Raw genomic sequence first — 20,154 nt, 5'->3', positions numbered from 1 at the left:
CTTAAACTTCAGTTGAGCATTTAGAAATACATTTTAAGCATCCAAAGAAAAGGTGCAGGCAATGTGACAAGGGGAATCCGAACACAGTAAATCAAAGAGTTCTAGGTGTGAATGATTTTCAGTTTCTTCTTCGTGGTCTCTGCGAATCATACAAATGGTTTTCACTGCGCCTGCACAGTGCTGTTCGGAACCTACTGGAATCACTGGGCAAAGTTTACTTTGCAACATATAGAAACTTTTTGGCGGTAACTCCGCCCACCGTTATATAGCCCCTGCCTTCCCGCTCTTTCCCCAGTTCCTTTTTTCCGCCGCGTTAGCTGCTGTTGGAACTTCGCTCGTTGCTTTCTTGACCTCCCTATTGTACCTCGACTTCGGACTCTCTGACTTCGCTCTTGCATTCTCCTTTGGCTTCATCGATCCGGAAAGATGTCCCCCCCCCTTCAAAAAGTGCGACGTCTGTGGGGGCAAACTCCCCGTTCAGGACCCACACTCATCGTGCTTGCTTTGCTTGGGCAAGGACCACGACATGAAGGCTTGCCAGCTGTGTAGGTCCATGACGTCCCAAGCGAGGAAGAATCGGGAGTCCCACTTGACCTCAGCTATTGCGCAGGGTAAGGTGCATGGTGAGGGTTCCCGTCCGGCTTCCGCCCCTTCTCCAGCGACTGCGTCCTTGGCCTCCAAGTCCCGGGAGAGCCCCGCGAGTGCCGTTTCTGCACCTCCAGCGACTACCGTGCCTTCTCATGTGGCCCGCGGCCCAGACAGGTCCAGCGCCACCGGCAAGCCTCCTCAAGTGGCCAGCAGCCCTGACAGGTCCAGTGCCACCGACAAACCCTCAAAGCGCCCCCACAAGACTCCGGGGACCGAGGGTTCAACAGCCGCAGCCTCCCCGGCTCTAACATCTGCGCACTCCGGTTCCGCCTCCGGCGTCGGTACCGACCATGATCCTTCTGTCTCATCTCACAAGTCGTCTAGAAAGAAGGGTCGAAGGAAAAGGAGGATCGTGCCCCAACCACTGGCGCATCAAAATCCAGCTCTCCTTCCAAACCGAAGTCCTCCAAGTCCAGAAGTCCTGTGATTGTGGACCTGGAGGACAACTCTTTCTTCCCTCCGGAGACACCAAAGGCTCCTAAGAGAAAGGCCAAGGCCATAGATTCTGCATCTTCGGCCCCGAAGCAGAAGAGACCGCGGGACGAGTCTTCCAAAGGAGCCTCCACATCCAAGGGTGCTTCTAAGTCGTCTGACCATCGTTCGGGCTCCAAGCACCACTCTCCGGACTGCCCAACCCCGACCCCACAGCCTGCGGCCCGGGAACAGCCCTCATCAGGAACAATTGAGGCTAGTTCAGCCCCGAGTCCTCCACGATTCGCTACCACTTCCCTTGGGGACTCTGGGGATGAAGGCTCGCTGTCGGGAGGACACCGCTCCCCGTCTCCAGTCCCATGTCCGCCTGCCCTGCGGCCTTCGGGTGTCGAGCCGGAAGATCCTGAGGTCTTCTATGATTCTGAGGCAGACCGGTACTACATGGAGGTTCCTCGGGACACGGCGCTGCGCAGATTTGATGACAGACGCCATCGTCAGATCCCGAAGGGCAAGGCCTCGGTACCGACTCCCAAGCCTCTAGACCCAGGAACAACTATGTCTGTAGTGAGCCGTCCGGATCCGAGGGCTCGTCCTTCGACATCCGCTCATGACCAGCCCAGGGTAGATGACTTCACTATCCAGTCAGACACTGAATCGGACTTGGTACAGGTGCTGTCCCCAGCTTCCCAGTCTGATGATAAGCTCTCGCTCCAAGACTCTCCACAGGACATGCATCACCCAGAGCCAGCCTCCCCCACGGACGACCTGAGGACCTTTAGCGAACATATCATCAAGATGTCCAGGGCCCTGGACATCGAGTTGGCTTACCCTGAGGAGACAGCTCGGGACCCGGTAGAGCGCCGCATACATGGCCGGATCCCAACCCCACCGTCCATCCCTCTCCTACCGTCGCTAGAGACTATCATCAAGAGGTCTTGGGAGACTCCTGCTGCCCTGGTCGGGACCTCACGCAAGATAGAATCACTCTACCGTGTCTCTCCTGCAAGCTGTGCCTGGCTGTCAACGCACCCTAAACAAAACTCTGCTATTGTGGAGGGTGCCCAGATTGCCTCTACCCACAAACAGGCGACCTCTCCTGTAGACCGTAAGGCCCGCAAAATTGATGGACTTGCCAAAAAGGCATATTCTGCAGCTTCGCTTGCCGTCAAGGCCATTAACTACACGGCCTGTATAGGTGCATATGTCCAGGCTCTTATGGAGGGTGTCTCTCCCTTGGTTCCGGACATCCCAGACGACACGCAGAGGAAGCTCGTCAAGATTCGAGACGAGACGCACTCTATCGGCGGCTGGCTTATCACTGCGTCCCGGAACATGGCCGACTGTGTCGGGATGGCCATGTCAGCATAGATGGCGCTCCGTCGACACGCCTGGCTGCGCGGCACGGACCTCACCCCAGGAGTCAAGGCGGCCATTGAAGAGATGCCCTTGGACGACTCCGGTCTTTTCAATATGGACACTGATGACCGTTTAAACCGCAAGTTCAAGATGAAGGCTGCAGCCAAGAAACACGGCATGTCTTCCTCCGTGTCGACACCGTTCTGGAAGAAGCAGCGCCCATGGCAGCCTCAAGGTCAGTCCTTCCATCCTTATGGCCAGGAGCGCCAATATCAACACCAGGGCTCCCAACGTTCCACGTACCCTTCCCAATCGTCCTCCTCTTCTGGCAGGCGAGGCGGCCCTCCCCGGTACCGGAAGCCCCGCAGGCAGGACACCGAACAGTCCAAGAAAAGATCTTGAAATCCTCCTGCGTGCTTCGTCCCTGCTCCCTTCTTTCTGAACATCCTCCAGCCTTTTTATAACACCTGGGCTTCCATTATGACGGACTCGTGGGCACTTGACATCGTCCGTAGCGGTTATGCCCTCGAGTTCCAGGAGCTCCCTCCAACCGGAACCTTCATGTCCACTCACTCCTCGGACACCCTTCTCGACGAAGTGCACACCTTGTTAGACAAGGGGGCAATCTCCCCCTTACCGCCCGATCAGCATTCCAGGTCTTTTTTCTCCAGGTACTTCACGGTATGGTACCGAAGGCTGATGTGGGCATCAGGCCTATCTTGGACTTGAGGGGGTTGAACCTGTTCCTTGAATACCGCCGGTTCCGGATGGTAACCCTGGCTTCTATTCTGCCGCTTCACCACCAGGGCCTGTGGTTCGCGACCGTCGACCTGAAGGACGCATACTTCCACATCGGAATTCGGGAGTCCCACCGGAGATTCCTCGCCTTCGCCGTCGGCTCCACCGCTTACCACTACAACGTGCTCCCTTTTGGCCTTGCCACGGCCCCGAGGGTCTTCACGAAGTGCATGGCACCAGTGGTAGCATACCTTCATCAAAAGGGCTACAGAGTCTTCCCTTACTTGGACGACTGGTTGTTTGTCGCCGACTCACGGCAGGAGTTCCAAGAGGCAGTTTCATTCGCCTTGCACCTTTTGGATTCCCTCGGACTGGTCGTCAACGAGGAGAAGTCCCACTTCACCCCGACCAGACAGGCCAAGTTCATCGGAGCCATCCTTGACTCCGAAAGATGCTCCGCCTTTCTCCCTCCGGACCGTTTCCAGGCGTTGGTGGCATCTCTGAGTCCTTGCATCTCCCACAGAAGAGTGAGGGCCAGGGACGTCCAAGTGGCTCTGGGCCACATGGCTTCGACGACGTTCATGACACCGTGGGCAAGACTTCGCCTCCATCCACTGCAGTCCTGGTTCCTTTCAGTCTTCTCTCCGATGCAAGACCCTCTGTCCAAGTGGCTTACGGTACCGAGACCGGTAGCCGCTTCACTAAGATGGTGGTTGAACGACCGCAACGTCTGCATCGGGATGCCCTTCCATCAACCTCAGCCTCAATTGACCTTGACAACCGATGCCTCTCTGGAGGGTTGGGGCGCCCACCTGCTCGACCTGGTCGTCAATGACAGGTGGTCGGCCCAAGACAAGCTTCTCCACATCAATGCCCTGGAGATGATCGCAGTCGAAAAGGCCTTGAGGGCATTCGAATCCGCTGTCGCAGGCAAGGTGGTCCTCCTGAGGACGGACAACACCACCGTGATGTATTACATCAACAAGCAGGGAGGCACCAGGTCCAATACCCTGCTAGAGATGACTCTTTGCATTTGGGACTGGTGCATCCAGAGACAGGTGCTCCTCCAGGCGATTCACCTTCCAGGAGAGGACAACGAGTTGGCAGACCGCCTAAGCAGGTCCCCTTCGGTGTGCCATGAGTGGAGGTTCCATCCGAAGACGGTCAGTGACCTGTTCAATCGGTGGGGAACCCCCCAGCTCGACCTCTTCGCAACCGAATGGAACAGCCACTGTCCCCAGTTCTGCTCCAGGAGGCGAATGGACGGATCCCTCGGAGACGCGTTCGCCTTCAGGTGGACGGGAGAGCTGCTCTACGACTTCCCTCCCTTCCCTCTCATCATCAGGGTGGTGTCCAAGATGGCGACGGACCGATCAGATGCGATCCTGATCACGGCGTGGTGGCCGAGACAGCCCTGGTTCGCTTCCCTCCTCCACCTCTCCAAGAGATGCTTCCTCCGCCTCGACTTCCGTCCGGACCTGCTGTCAATCCAGGACGGCCGGATTCTGCACCCAGACATCGAGAGCCTGCCGCTGGCGGCCTGGAGAATCCAGCCCTAGCCTCACTGCCGGAAGCGGTGAGGATGGTGATCCTGGCTGCGCAGAAGCCATCCACCCAGCGGTCCTATGCCCTGAAGTGGAGGAGGTTTAGCCTCTTCCTTGATCGAAAGGGCTTCTCCTGCTCAAGTTTCCACTCCAGTGGTGCTGGAGATCTTGATGGCACTTTTGGATGAGGGGTTGTGCCTCACGTCCATCAAGTGCTACCTCTCTGCCATTTGTTCCAGGTACCAGTTTGGGGGTAGGGCATCCTTTTTTAGAGACCCCCTGGTGAAGGGGTTCCTGAAAGGGTGTGCCAACCTGCACCCTCCTGTGTCGGTACCAACCCCGGCTTGGAGCCTGATGGCCACAGCGAACTTGAGACTACTGACTTGGAAAACCGCCTTTCTTGTGGTCATCACCTCTGCCTGCCGTGCGGGCGAACTCTGTGCCTTGCGGAGGGACCAGCCCTTCCTGAGGTTTCATAAGGACAAGGAGGTCCTCCAGACAGACATTACTTTTTTACCGAAGGTCGTGTCTGCTTTCCACATGTGCCAGGACATTGTCTTGCCTACTCTCGCTTCCAATCCGACGTCGGATGCGGAGCGGAGCATGCACTCACTTGATGTCAGGAGAGCGCTGGCGTTTTACCTGGACAGAACTGCTGCTTCCAGTCAGTCCGAGAGACTTTTCCAATGCTACTCGGAACCGAAGAAGGGGTTGCCCGTGTCGGCGCAGAGGTTTTCCAAATGGGTGGCTGGTACCATCCACCTCTGCTATGAACTGTTGGGCAAGCCTTTCCCTGGCAGGGTTCGGTCACACTCCATGAGATCAGTGTCAGCATCCTCTGCATTCCTGTCGGGCATTCCCTTGGAGGATGTCTGTAAGGCTGGTACCTGGTCCCAACCTCTGACTTTTATTAAGCATTATAGGTTGGACACCAGAGCCATCCGAGACGCAGCTTTCGGGAGGGCTGTGTTGGTGTCAGGGTTGCATTGATTGCACTTCTGATGTGTTTGGGCCTCATCATTCCTGTACATGATGCCACTGTTTTTGCATTCTATTTAATGTGGGTTTGCACAATTTCAATGGGACTGGTCTTGCACGACCTTTGTTCCCTTCTCAGGTTTTGCAATGTTATTGCTATGTTTGGTTTGTGCATGGAAAAAAAAAAAGACTGATTCTTTTTCTAGTTCAAGGTGTTTATTGTTGCAATAAATATGCCTTGGTTTACCATAGCTTTGGTTTCAGGACACTCCCTCCGCCGCTTACTTAAGCTTGTCAGTCTAAACCCATTTGTATGATTCGCAGAGACCACGAAGAAGAAGGACAGGTTGCTTACCTGTAACAGTATTTCTTCGAGTGGTCATCTGCGAATACATACAAATCCCACCCGTCCATCTCCTCAGTGTCCTGCTCTTATTGGCTCTTTCCATCGCCTGCTTGGCGGAAAAATTGCGGAACTGGGGAAAGAGCGGGAAGGCAGGGGCCTTATAACGGGTGGGCGGAGTTACCGCCAAAAAGTTTCTATATGTTGCAAAGTAAACTTTGCCCAGTGATTCCAGTAGGTTCCGAACAGCACTGCGCAGGCGCAGTGAAACCCATTTGTATGTATTCGCAGATGACCACTCGAAGAAATACTGTTACAGGTAAGCAACCTGTCCTTCTCACTCTGGGCAAGAGAGCAATTCTTGTTCAAGTTCAATGGAGGGTGGAGCTCATTCCCTCATCCTTTTTCAATATACTTCATATGCATTATTAGAGTTACAGTATATTTTGCTTCCCACCACCTAAAAAGCCTCAGTGCAACTTACACAAAAAGGAAAAATTAGAAAAAATGAATAATATATCAAGATAATACAACTATAAATACATACAGAAACAATAAGATCATTTAAACAAGCTCATATCTAAACTACTAAAAGTGTTCATCCACCACGATAGCATCAAACACCAATTTCCTTTCCTAGTTCCAAAAGGTGATCCTAGATGTAATAGGGTCCTGATCTGGGCAAGCCAAAGTATAGAATCATAGAGTTGGAAGAGACCACAAGAGCCATCCAGTCCAACCCCTGCCATGTAGGAACTTTCAGTCAAAGCATCCCCGACAGATGGCCATATAGCCTCTGTTTAAAGACATCCAAGGAGGGAGATTCCACCACTCTCTGATGGAGTGCGTTCTACTGTCGAACAACCCTACTATCAGGAAGTTCCTCCTAATGTTGAGGTGGAATCTCTTTTCCTGAAACTTGCATCCATTGTTCCTGGTCCTGTTCTCTAGAGCCACAGAAAACAAGCTTGCTCCCTCCTCAATATGACATCCCTTCAAATACTTAAACAGGGCTATCATATCACCTCTTAACCTTCTCTTCTCCAGGCTAAACATCCCCAGCTCCCCAAGTTGTTTCTCATAGGGCACGGTTTCCAGGCCCTTCACCATTTTAGTCACCCTCCTTTGGACACGCTCCAGTTTCTCAACATCCTTTTTAAATTGTGGTGCCCAGAACTGGACACAATATTCCAGGTGGGGCCTGACCAGAGCAGAATAGAGTGGCACTATTACTTCCCTTGATCTAGACACTATACTTCTATTGCTGCAGCCTAAAATTGCATTGGCCTTGTTAGCTGCCTCATCGCACTGTTGACTAATGTTCAACTTGTGGTCTACTTGGACTCCCAGATCCCTTTCACATGTAGTCTCATTCAGCCAGGTGTCGCTCATTCTACATCTGTGCATTTCATTTTTCCGACCTAAGTGCAGTACCTTAAATTTCTCCGTGTTGAAATTCATTTTGTTAGCTTTGACCCAGCTTTCTAATCTATTAAGGTCATTTTAAATTTTGATTCTGTTCTCAGGGGTATTAGCTACTCCTTCTAGTTTGGTGTCATCTGCAAATTTGATAAGTACACCACCAATTCTGTCATCCAAGTCATTGATAAAGATGTTGAATAGCACTGGCCCCAGGACCAAACCTTGTGGGACCCCACTGGTCACTTCTCTCCAGGATGAAAAGGAGCCATCGTTGAACACCCTTTCGGTTCGGGCAGTCAACCAATTTCAGATCTATGTAACAGTTATGTAGCAGCATAGTGATTTTTTAAAGGATCTGTTTGCAGTTATTCTGAGTTATTACTGTAAACATGGTAGCCATTGGGTTGCAACAGCCTGTCTGAACATTTGTGTGCAGTTATCTGTAGGGATCCATAGAATATTTCCCACTCCTCCTCAGCAACAGTATTGAGAAAAGGTGATTGGAATATGCCAAGGTGTTGCCACACGTGGAGAGGTGTCTTGCAAACATCATTTGCCTGGTTTATGGGTAGGTTCAATCATGGCTTTCTTCTCCCACCGAAAGAGAGAGAAGTGTCAAATATTTCAGAGGCGTCTGTCTTTACGCTGTTAGCAACAGACTCATTATAGCAAACCTGCAAAACTTTGGCGCCTGTGATGTGACGGAGGAGAACACCAAGGAGCTTGCTCCCTGGGTTTCCTTGGCAGCTGAGAAACAACACAAGAGAGGGGGAGGCAGGCGGGTTGTGTAAGCCCGTCATTTAATTAGTAAGTGTGTAACCAAAAACCCATCTATCTTTGCTGGCAGGTGGCTGACTGAATTTCTATTATTAGCTGACAGGTGATGTCACAGAATCTGTCATGCAGCCAACCGGGGAATCCCCAGCGGAAGATGAATGAGGAAAGGGTCTGGGTTATAAACAAAGGTGCCCTTTGATTGACCTCCATTCACGGTGGACATGTGATGCCTCCTGTGAAACCTCCCACCGCTCCCCCCCCCCCTTGTGAGAATTAGGGCACCGAGTTCATGCTGTGTAAATTATCTTCCCAGCGTGGTGTCTGGCTGCTAAGACTGAAGTATGTGAATGTACTTAACCTTCAGTAACCTTTCCATTGTTTACTTTAGAGTATACATTTGTAGCTTCTGGCAAAAGGTAGGGATATCCTAGAGAGCATGTTAGGCCTCTTATTAATAGCGTTTCAAGAGGTTACATCCCTTTATTTATTTATTTTAGCCTGGTGGGGGAAATTGCTGACAAGAGAAAGAGGTGTCACACTCTTCCTTTCCCCCTCCTCCTTTTATTATTAACTGGATATTTGAGAGATTGTAAATAAAGGGACTTGAAGATATCCTCAACTGGAGGCAAGTCTAATCTAGCAACTCATCAAGCTCTGCTGCTGCTGCTGCTGCTGCTGCTGCTGCTGCTGCTGATCCCTGATTCATGTCAGTGAACTCTGACAATATGTGATCCATATTCGAACAGAGATAGCATGGTGACAGGATATTCTGGATTGTACCCACAGCCACAAAAGACCAGTTTGCTATGTCTGAGATATCACAAAATTCAGATTCAGGCTACATCTGTACTGCAGAATTAATGCAGTTTGACACAGTTTGGCACTGCTTTAACTACCATGGTTCAGTGCTATGGAATTCTGTGATTTGTAGTTTTGTGAGATGTTTAGCCTTCACTGTCAGAGGCTTCTGGTGGCACAAGTCCCATGATTCCATAGGATAAAGCCATGACCAGTGACATCATTAGGTTTGGTGTCACCCCGTGCAGTAACTCATGATGTCACCCCCATTGACCTCCTCCCATATCTTACCATACAGAATCCTTGGTCATGTTTTTTTGTACCAATTGTTACTCATAAATCGTAATTCCCATATATCACTGAATGTGACAGTAATAATTGTGGCATAAACTAGCACAATTAAAATTATACTTTTAAATTGTAATATCATACATGGCCTAAATGTATTATACATAGTTTCATGTGCTTAAAGTGAAAATTTGGTAAAATGTGGTGTTTTTAAAGAATTTTTATTTTAATTTGAAATTTTATTTTTAAAAAAAACTTGGAGCTTCTCCTTTTTCTTCCTATTGAGCCTCACCCCACTCAGTCCATATCTTCAGCATTTTAATGTGACACAGGTGAATGCCACAGCCCATTTCTGCAAAAAAGCAGATGTTTGAGGAGCAGTGGTATCACACCCTCTTAAGGTGTCACCTGGTGCAGTCTGAACTCCCTGCATCTCCATAGTGACGCTACTGGCCATGACAAAGCAATCTCAAACTGCATTAATTCTGCAATGTGGCAGTAGCTGTAGTCATGGTTGTTTGATAAAGTAGCCAAGAATATTCATTTCTGGCCAGTTTCTGGCCTTCACATAGAGTAATGGACAGAAATATTGGTTGGTGGGTAGTAAATAGGTAGATAAATAGCATTGTCTTATAAGGACTTCAGTACTTTTAAGGCAGACCCATCTTAGCCTTTTATTATCTTTTTTTTCTCTTTTAAAAGCACTGACATATTACATCTTTGTCTTACCTATGCAAATATATGGATAGTTAGCAATAAATATGCAAACCACTCCAAATCTCCAGGTAAGCAGAGATGCCCAGCAGTAACATGTGCAGTAAAGCAGTCTTTTATGTTTATTAAAGTTCTCACTGTTCCTCTGCTTTGTAGTAAGGGAGTGGTATGCAAATAACAGTTCCAAGGGAGAAATCACATATTCTGAACGGTAACATCAGAAGATTGTGCCTTTATCTGAAATGTCATCCTGAATACGAAGCCTCACTTTTTAGTAGCATATAAAATGATTTCAAAACCCACAAATAGACTATAGGGGAAACTTAAATGTCTTAAAATATGGGACAATTTTTCAATTTCTAAAAAACTCCATCAGGCTGGATGATAACCCAAGTTTCAGGTAAAGCTGTAAATCTGCGTTACTCAGTCTTCAGATAAGTGTAGGCAAAAGTGGCATTCCATACATGCAATCTAATTAACCATGAGAAAGTTTTATTTTATTTTTGAAATTACTATTACATATTCTGCATTTCTGAAAAGGGCTACTTTTGCTGCTTTTGTTTAAATAGTAACACCCAGCCTACAAGTTCTACAAATTTGCTAACTATTTCACAGCTTTGGAATCATTAATAAAAATATTATCTTCAGTGTCTAGATGAGTTTTTTTGTTATGACCTAATGGTGCACTGTGCGTTCATACATTCAGCCAAATAACTTTAAAGTTTTATTTTTCTGGCCTTTTGTTTTACAAAATAATGAATCACCCTGCCCACCCTCTTCAGTTTCTCAGGCTTGCTAGAGAGGTTAAGAACAACAAAAAGGGCTTTTGGGGGGGTGTCCACAGGAAAAGGAAGAAGAAGGATACAGTAGGGCCACTGCATGGAGAAGATGGCAAAATGCTAACAGAGGACAGAGAAAAGGCAGAATTACTCAACACCTTCTTTGCCTCAGTCTTCTCAGAAAAGGCAAAGGGTGCTCCATTTCCTGAGGAAAATGGAGCAGAGGACAGAATAGGGGAATTTCAGCACAGAATAAGTAAAGAGATAGTAGAGGAATACCTGGTTAATCTAAATGAATATAAGTCTCCAGAACCAGATGAACTACATCCGAGGGTATTAAAAGAACTGGCAAATGTAATATTGGCCCTATTTAAAGGGGCGCTATGAGGCAGCCCCGTCACGTGCGAGGGTCGGCGCTTTCAGACGCCCCTCGCACGTGACGAGGGCGTCAAAATGGCGGCACTCTGTACATACGGGCGCCGCCATTTTGACATGACGGACACCTAGTGTCTGCACGTCTCGGCACCTTTATGACACCGCAAGTGTGCCATTGGCACCTTGCGACGTCACAACGGCGCCGGAAAAAGAAGCCACTTTTTGCAGCTTCTGTTTGCTGCACGAGGGAGCCACGTGGTTTGACCGCTGTGGCTCCCTCGTGCAGCAAACTAGGGTGGCAGCAGACCACCCTTTTGTGTGGTCTGTATCGCACCAATGGAACCATTGGCAATATTCTTTGAGAACTCCTGGAGAATAGGGAAAGTCCCAGCAGACTGGAGGAGGACAAATGTTGTCCCCATCTTCAAAAAAGGGAAAAGACGATCCCAATAATTATCGTCCAGTTAGTCTGACATCAATACCAGGAAAGATTCTAGAGCAGATCATTAAATAGAGAGTCTGTGAACATCTAGATGGCAATTCCATAATCACAAAAAGTCAACATGGGCTTCAGAGAAACAAGTCATGCCAGACAAATCTGATCTCTTTCTTTGATAAAATTACCATCTTGGTAGATAAAGGGAATGCTGTGGATATAGTATATCTTGATTTCAGTAAGACCTTTGACAGGGTTCCCATGACATTCTTGCAAACAAGCTAGTGAAATGTGGGCTTGACAATATAACAGTTGCATGGATTTGTAATTGGTTGACTGAGAGAACCCAAAGGGTGTATTCCTTTCCTCACAAGAGACAGTCCCTGTCTAATGTATTCTACTCACACTTTTATTTTTAACCTGCCAGCTAATTCCGGTTCACTTCAAGGTCCTCAGACCCCTCAATCTACCGGTAGCAATTCCATGACAGAAGTGCCAGGTGACCTCAAGCCTCCAACACCAGCATCTACTCCCCATGGGCAGATGACACCTATGCAGGGCAGCAGGTACATCTTTTTTTTTCCTTTTCTTCATAGCCTTTCTCAGATTTGGATCTGTATTATAGTAAGTAAAGGCCTGACCCAAATACAGATGTCTTCCTTTATTTCAGGAATGTTACATTTTCCTGTGACTAAGCATGCAGTATATTGTTGATGGAAAAAAGTATTATTGGTATCTGAAATACAAGTGTTATAGACAAATTTCTTGCATGTTGCCCATATCATCATTTTTTCGTTTATTTTATTTGTATTTCTTTATAAAATATTTATAACCTGGCTTATATCTGAAGATCTCAGGGCAATGTACAGTGTAATTAGTTTTGTGATAATAAATAACAATAATTTTAAATTTATTTATTTATTTCAGGGGTACTCCACCTTTCTCCCAAAATGGGATTCAAGGCAGCTACAGCAAATATATAAAGGCTACAAATACATCAAATCCTTTATCACTCAAAATATATTAAATCCTTTATCACTTTTAAACTCAGACAATATAAAAACATGCTTACTGTACCACAAATGCAAGAATAAAATTAATTAAGCCTCAAAGATATTAATAATAGGCCAAGTTTTGACTTGGTGCTGGAATGATACAAGTGTTTGACACCAATCATAACTGGGGTGCCGTAGCAGAGAAGGCCCTCTCCTAAGTCCCCCTACAGTGTTTTTGCCCCTAACATTGGTCCACATGTTATTGCCTTAAGACTACTGTAGTTAGTTTCAGTTCCCACATAGTTTTGCCAGCTGAAGTTCCTGCCTGTGTGCACTGCAGCCATGTGTGCGGAGAAAGGTGCATTTTTGTTGCAAGAGTTTCTAACAAGGAATCGGCACAAAAGGCCTAAAGCTAATCTTACATTTTCCTCCTCCTCCTTCCCTTCCATTATATCCTGTATCAAACCACTCTGCTTGAATCAGAGGTGCTAATGCAGAAGCGCTAAAGCTGAAATTGCTTCCGGAAAATAACCTGCGGTACATTGACTGAACTGACAGAAATATTCTGAATATGACAAGGGTCCATTGTTGTTAAAATTATCTGCCCAGGGAATAAAATAATTTTAGAATAGGGACTTGGCAGCTAAGGGAAAGTAGATAATAATTAATATGACATAAATGTCCATACATTATATTGTCATGAGGCATAATAAACCCTTTGTTCTTGTTGCTGTGTGCCTTCAGGTTGTTTCTGACTTATGGTGACCCCAAGGCAGGTCTATCACAGGGATTTCTTGGCAAGATTTGTTCAGAGGGAGTTTGCCTTTCCTTTCTTCTGAGGCTGAGAGAGAGTGACTTGCATAAGGTCATCCAGTGGGTTTCATGGCCAAGCCGGGATTGGAACCCTAGTCTTCAGAGTCATAGTCCAATGCTCAAAACACAACACTGCGCTGGCTATCTTTTTATAATAATAAATCCTTGCTATTAATTCATTAAGAACTTATGAAGCCATGTATTAGCCTAAGACCCAATCATTGTAATGTATAAAATGGTGGGTCTGATGTGCTGTTGTTGTTAACTGCTGTCGAGTCAACTCATGGTGATTCTATGATTCAGAGACTTCCAAGTCCCCTTATCATCAACCTCCCTTCTCAGATCCTCAGAGTGGTGGCTTCCTACTCTGCTATTATGATCACTCAATGGCCTTGGAAAAGTTACTGTTCTCTCTTCTAAGATTAAAATACCACTCTGAATGTCTTGGCACAAGAAAATAAATATTGGAAGTTAGTCATATTCAGTTGGCCCCTGTCCACAAATTTTTTATCCATGGATTCAACCAGCCATGGCTTGAAAAGGTTAAAAAATATAAATTCCAAAAAGCAAAGCTTGATTTTGCCATTTTATATAAGTGACACCATTTTACTATGTTATTGTTTTTAATGGGACTGGAGCACCCACGGATTTTGGTATTCACTGGGGGGGGAGGTGCTGGAACCAAACACCAATGGATACCAAGGGCCCATTGTATGTCATTCCCAAATTTTTAAATAAACATAATTTTTTTAAAGGATAGATGTTGCATAAGTACTTTGCTGTCAAGAAAGGATGCAGTGGAGTCAGGGCTGGCAGGGTCAAATTACCCGGACTTTTTATTAGCAGGGATGATGATGTTATCTGCCATCCCTGCCTCCTGAGTTTAGCCAGAATCCTTACAGTACTTGAGGGAGAAATGAGCTTTCTCTCCAACAGTGTATTGTTTTAAGTACCCCTCTCCATAATCTCAAGTATTTGGAGCTGGCTTGGTTTTGAATGGGCACTTAAGATCTGTTGGTTTTATAAAACAGCTATTTCTGGCATTAATAAGAGCTGGTTTCTTGATTTGGATCAACATATCAGCCTGTTTTTTTGTTTTTTTTTTTTATTGTCCTTGGGGGCAACTTTATGGGGGCTGTCATCATGAGCACCTGAACTTTGTAGTCTGCCTTGACACCACCACTGTCCAGATAAAACTGTTGATTTTCTGAGCAAGTTAGATTAATGATATATAGTTAAGACCACCATCCAGTTTAGTATCACAGGACATGCCATTGCATTTCTATAATATTAAAACATTTTTCCTTCCTTCTCCTTAGAAATAGTTCTGTTAGTGTACATGATCCATTTTCGGATGTAAGTGATTCCACATTCCCAAAGCGAAACTCCATGACCCCAAATGCACCCTATCAGCAGACGATGAATATGCCAGATATGATGGGAAGAATGCCCTATGAACCGAACAAGGACCCTTTCGGTGGAATGAGAAAAGGTATTTACTGAGTGTTCTTACCTGGTTACAATATTCCAGTGAATATGAAAGTGTGTGCATGCACATTTATACATGTGGCTTTAATGATTCTTTATCTTTGCATCTAAAAGTGCTGTAGTTTTTTCTGCTTTTTCCTTTCATAAATTCAATTTCTAAGATATTCAAGAAACAGTAATATTTGTTGTAAGCCGCCCGGATTCCCAGTGATTGGGCAGCATATAAATAAATCATATTATTATTATTATTATTATTATTATTTGGGAGCACTTGTTACAGATAATTTTTATAGCTCATAAAAACATGGGCAGTGTTTTCAACTAAGGTCAAACAATTACTTTTATTTAAAGTAGTTGACAAGCCCCCTAGTACACATACCCATGAAATTTTGTATATAATGTGTTGTTCAGTGTGTAGGACCAGTAAGCGGACTGAAGATACGGTTGCTTCTGAGAACAGTTGCATGTGAAATGAACTACAAGTGGGTTTGGGGAAGCTGGTGTTACTTGGCATTTTAAGACATATAATGGTTGAGTCTTCTGTTGTTCCTATATGCCATCCCTGTTCAATATTACTTGTACTGTATCATTGTAAACAAAAATATTACTTGGTGTATTAAGACATGTATTGGTTGAATACATGAAAATCTCAACAGGATCTCAAAAAATCTTGAAAGCTGTTTCAAGAATACTGAACAGGATAGCTACCTGATGCAGAGAACTTCAGTGAAGTAAACGGACTTGCTCCAAAGGAATTTATTTATTGGTTTTAGATGTTTTTTGGTCAACATATTTCTTGTGCTCTTTAGCATTCTTAGAAATAACTGCTATTGCAAATTAAACTTTAGTGTTTTTTTTAAGAATCTAACTGGAAATATTATAAACTGCTTTGGGTCCCATATTGGGGGAAGGACAGGATATAAATTGAGCAAACAAACAAATAAACTCCCAATATCATGTTGCATGATACCTGCAAGTATGAGCAAATCCATTAATTTTTGTCTAAAGTAAACAGAATGAAACTCAATGAATCATAGACCCCATGGCTTCTGATACTTATAGGAGTCAAAGACTGCATCTTGCTTGTGGCAAATGCACTTGTAAATTTCCTTATTGCCTTTGGATGCTCTTTTTGCGGGAGATACTGAGGAGATTGGTATTCCCTTTCTCTCTTGGAAGCATCTTAAGTCCCACCACCCCTGAATGTACCATACAGCTTCTGAAGTCTCATTGCAAGGCTATCCCAGCCTCACAGACAGCAGGACAGATCAGAGAAGCATCTGGCTATGACCCTATAGCCAGACAGCACTGAGACTTCCAGAGGACCCTGGAAGATCTCAGTGTTGATGTAATCATTCAGTATCTGGCTATGGGGACATACCAAGATGTTTCTCCAATCCTGCCTGCTCCAGGGGCGAGGGGGTTTCAGGCACAGTGTGGTAAGTTTGCAGAGGGTAGGCATATGGCTCAGCCTAGTGTAAGTTAGCATGCAAAATTACTATGCTTCTACACTAAACCATACATAACAGCCATACATAATGTGTTTATGTTTGTGTGTGCACACGCTTGTGCACTTGCACACACATGCAATACAGAGAAATTTTAAATGGAACATATATAAGAAATGGAAAAGGGGAAATCACGAAAAAGGAATTCAAAGAAATAGCAGGCATGTGTAGCGGTAAAATCAGTAAAGCTAAAGCACAGAATGAACTCAGGATTGCTAGAGAGGTTAAAAACAATAAAAAGGGCTTTTTTGGATATGTCCGCAGCAAAAGGAAGAAGAAGGAAATGGTAGGACCACTGCGTGGAGAAGATGGCAAAATACTAACAGGGTACAGAGAAAAGGCAGAATTACTCAACACCTTATTTGCCTCAGTCTTCTCAGAAAAGGGAAAAGGTGCTCAACCTGAGGATAATGGAGCAGAAGACAGATTAGGGGAATTTCAGTACAGAATAAGTAAAGAGATAGTAGAGGAATACTTTGTGAATCTAAATGAATTTAAGTCTCCAGGACCAGATGAACTACATCCAAGGGTATTAAAAGAACTGGCAAATGTAATATCGGAGCCATTGGCAATAATCTTTGAAAACTCCTGGAAAACAGGAGTAATCCCAGCACTGGAGGAGGGCAAACATTGTCCCCATCTTCAAAAAGGGGTGGAAAAGGATCCCAACAATTATCGTCCAGCTAATCTGAAATCAATACCAGGAAAGATTCTAGAGCAGATAATTAAACAGAGAGTCTGTGAACATCTAGATGGCAATTCCATAATTAGAAAAAGTCAACATGGGTTTCAGAGAAAGACGTCATGCCAGACAAATTTAATCTCTTTGATAAAATTACCAGCTTGGTAGATGAAGGGAATGCTGTGGATATAGTATACAGTGCTTCCTCGGGTTACGAAATTAATTCGTTCCGCGGCCGCTTTCGTAACCCGAAAAGCCTTCGTAAGCCGAAATGCCATAGGCGCTAATGGGGAAAAGCCGCGATTCCGTGTGAAATAGCGCCGAAAAGCACCAAAAAATTTTTCGTAACCCGAAAAAACCTTCGTAACCCGGAACAATTATTTCCTATGGGATTTTTTCGTATCCCGGAAATTTCGTAACCTGGGTATTTCGTATCCCGAGGTACCACTGTATCTTGATTTCAGTAAGACCTTTGACAGGGTTCCCCTTGACATTCTTGCAAACAAGCTTGTAAAATGTGGGATAGACAAGGTAACTGTTACATGGATTTGTAACTGGTTGACCGGCCGAACCCAAAGGGTGCTCAACAATGGCACCTTTTCATCCTGGAGAGAAGTGACCAGTGGGGTCCCACAGGGCTCTGTCCTGGGCCCAGTGCTATTCAACATCTTTATCAATGACCTGGATGACAGAATTGGGAGCATACTTATCAAATTTGCAGATGACACCAAATTAGGAGGAATAGCTAATACTCCAGAGGACAGGATCAACATTCAAAATGATCTGAATAGACTAGAAAGCTGGGCCAAAGCTAATAAAATGAAATTCAACACGGGGAAATGTAAGGTACTGTGCTTAGGGCAGAAAAATAAAATGCACATATATAGGATGGATGACACCTGGCTGAATGAGACTACATGTGAAAGGGATCTTGGAGTCCAAGTAGACCACAAGTTGAACATGAGTCAACAGTGTGATGCGGCAGCTGAAAAGGCCAATGCAATTTTAGGCTTCATCAATAAAAGTATAGTGTCTAGATCAGGAGAAGTAATTGTGCCACTGTATTCTGCTTTGGTCAGGCCCCACCTGGAATATTGTGTCCAGTTCTGGGCACCACAATTTAAAAAGGATGTTGAGAAACTGGAGCGTGTCCAAAGGAGGGCGACTAAAATGGTGAAAGGTCTGGAAACCATGCCCTATGAGGAACTACTTAGGGAGCTGGAGATGTTTAGCCTGGAGAAGAGAAAGTTAAGAGGTGATATGATAGCCCTGTTTAAATATTTGAAGGGATGTCATATTGAGGAGGGAGCTAGCTTGTTTTCTGCTGCTCCAGAGACTAGAACGTGGAACAATGGATTCAGACTACAGTGGTGCCTCGGGTTACGAAATTAATTCGTTCCGCTATTCCTTTCGTAACCCGAAAATTTCGTAACCCGAAACACTTTTCCGTTAGCACTGGAAAGCCTATAGCTGCACTTTGCAGCATTTGAATTTCGTGCCGAAATGAATTTCGTAACCCGAAAAATATTTCGTAACCCGAAACAGTTTTTGCCAATCCAACTTTTTCGTATCCCGGAAATTTCGTAACACGATCATTTCGTATCCCGAGGCACCACTGTACAAGAAAAGAGATTCCACCTCAACATTAGGAGGAACTTCCTGACAGTAAGGGCTGTTTGACAGTGGAACACACAGTTAGGTGAGTCTGTCCTTCAGTTCTAGGACTGATGCACACTCATAATTGTTTGAGATATTTATTCATGTTTTTAACTAGAAAAGAACTGTGGCTGGAATACCAGTATTATTATAACCTACAAGTTGTTTGTCACATCCCAGGTTGGAATCTACTCAAATAGTTGATATTCTGAGCATTTGCTGTTTGTGTTTCTTCTGATTCCAGCAACTCTTTAGTTCTCATACTGTTTGTTTGGTAATTGATAGTTCTTTACATTGTTAGGTCTCTGGACATGAATAAAAGAACATCCTGTAACACTGCTTGAAAATGCAGCTTTAAAGTACAGTATTTTATTTAATATGTTCATCAGTTTATCTTTTCTTTTTGTAGTGCCTGGAAACAGTGAACCCTTCATGACCCCTGGACAAATGCCCAACAGTGGAATGCAAGACATATACAACCAAGCTCCCTCTGGAGCAATGTCAAATATGGGCATAGGCCAGCGCCAGCAGTTTTCTTATGGAAGTGGCTATGACCGAAGGTGAGTGACTCCATTGCCTTCAAAAGGCAGAAGATATAGCTGAATTCATCATTTATGAAAATGTGTTGAATAAACACAAAAAGAATTGGAGTAAACTAGTCACATCCCTTTATTCATCATTTATATCACCTTTCACACTAAATCCGTGAGTTACTAAATCTAATAAATGTTTTGTCTATTTTTTCCAAAACCTGGCAAGTGAGGAACATGATTGAAGAAAGACGTTTGATCTTTCCCTTTTTCCAGTTTTAGCAATAATACTCCATGGACGTTTGTGTGTTTCATGAATATTTTAGTCCTTGGCAAAATAGCACACTTGTCTTTTTTGATAATGTTGCACATTCTTTTACAAAAAGATGTGCAAGTGTTCAGAAATAAAACTTGTCCTTATAGTAAAGGCAGCCAGACTTGCGCACCTTTTCTCTAAACAAGCCATGCATAGTTGACCAGTTGGGTCAAACGGTGGGTTTGTATGCCCATTTGGATACACATTTGAATATGTTCCATCCAAATAATCCAGTGCCCATCCAGATATGGTTATCATTCATCCACACCACATTATTTTCAGTTGGATGCATATCCCCATTCATCATTCTGACCCAACAAACATAACTACAATGCAGTTGGGGTGATAGTCTTGTACTGCAATGTTAGTAGTCACATATGAGGTTTCCTTTGTCATTTTTAGGTCGGATCATGGGCTGGGTCCTGAAGGCAGTATGGGAGCACCTGGTCAAAGCAACATGTTGCCTTCAAACAGTGACCCAAGCATGTACCCTCCCAACCGTTACCCTGGGCAGCAAAGGTGAACATCAGTTTAATCT

The 20,154-nt window shown here is 45.1% G+C and overlaps 1 protein-coding gene across 5 annotated transcripts in view; it reads left to right on the top strand.

Moving 5' to 3' along the window:
* Positions 1–20,154, top strand: part of ARID1B (AT-rich interaction domain 1B) — a 525,082-nt gene that overhangs the window by 487,876 nt on the left and 17,052 nt on the right. For 3 of the 5 annotated variants that reach the window (XM_042445228.1, XM_042445230.1, XM_042445226.1), the window contains 4 exons: positions 12,056–12,194; positions 14,756–14,928; positions 19,180–19,330; positions 20,019–20,135. In XM_042445228.1, the coding sequence (XP_042301162.1) occupies positions 12,056–12,194; positions 14,756–14,928; positions 19,180–19,330; positions 20,019–20,135 (580 nt within the window). The remainder of the gene's footprint in view (positions 1–12,055; positions 12,195–14,755; positions 14,929–19,179; positions 19,331–20,018; positions 20,136–20,154) is intronic. The other 2 variants (XM_042445231.1, XM_042445227.1) reach the window with 1 other exon arrangement.

This window comes from Sceloporus undulatus, chromosome 1 (genome assembly GCF_019175285.1).
Source record: "Sceloporus undulatus isolate JIND9_A2432 ecotype Alabama chromosome 1, SceUnd_v1.1, whole genome shotgun sequence".
Taxonomy (NCBI): domain Eukaryota; kingdom Metazoa; phylum Chordata; class Lepidosauria; order Squamata; family Phrynosomatidae; genus Sceloporus; species Sceloporus undulatus.
Note: the sequence above shows the minus strand (reverse complement) of the source record. Positions and strands in the feature narration are given on the sequence as shown.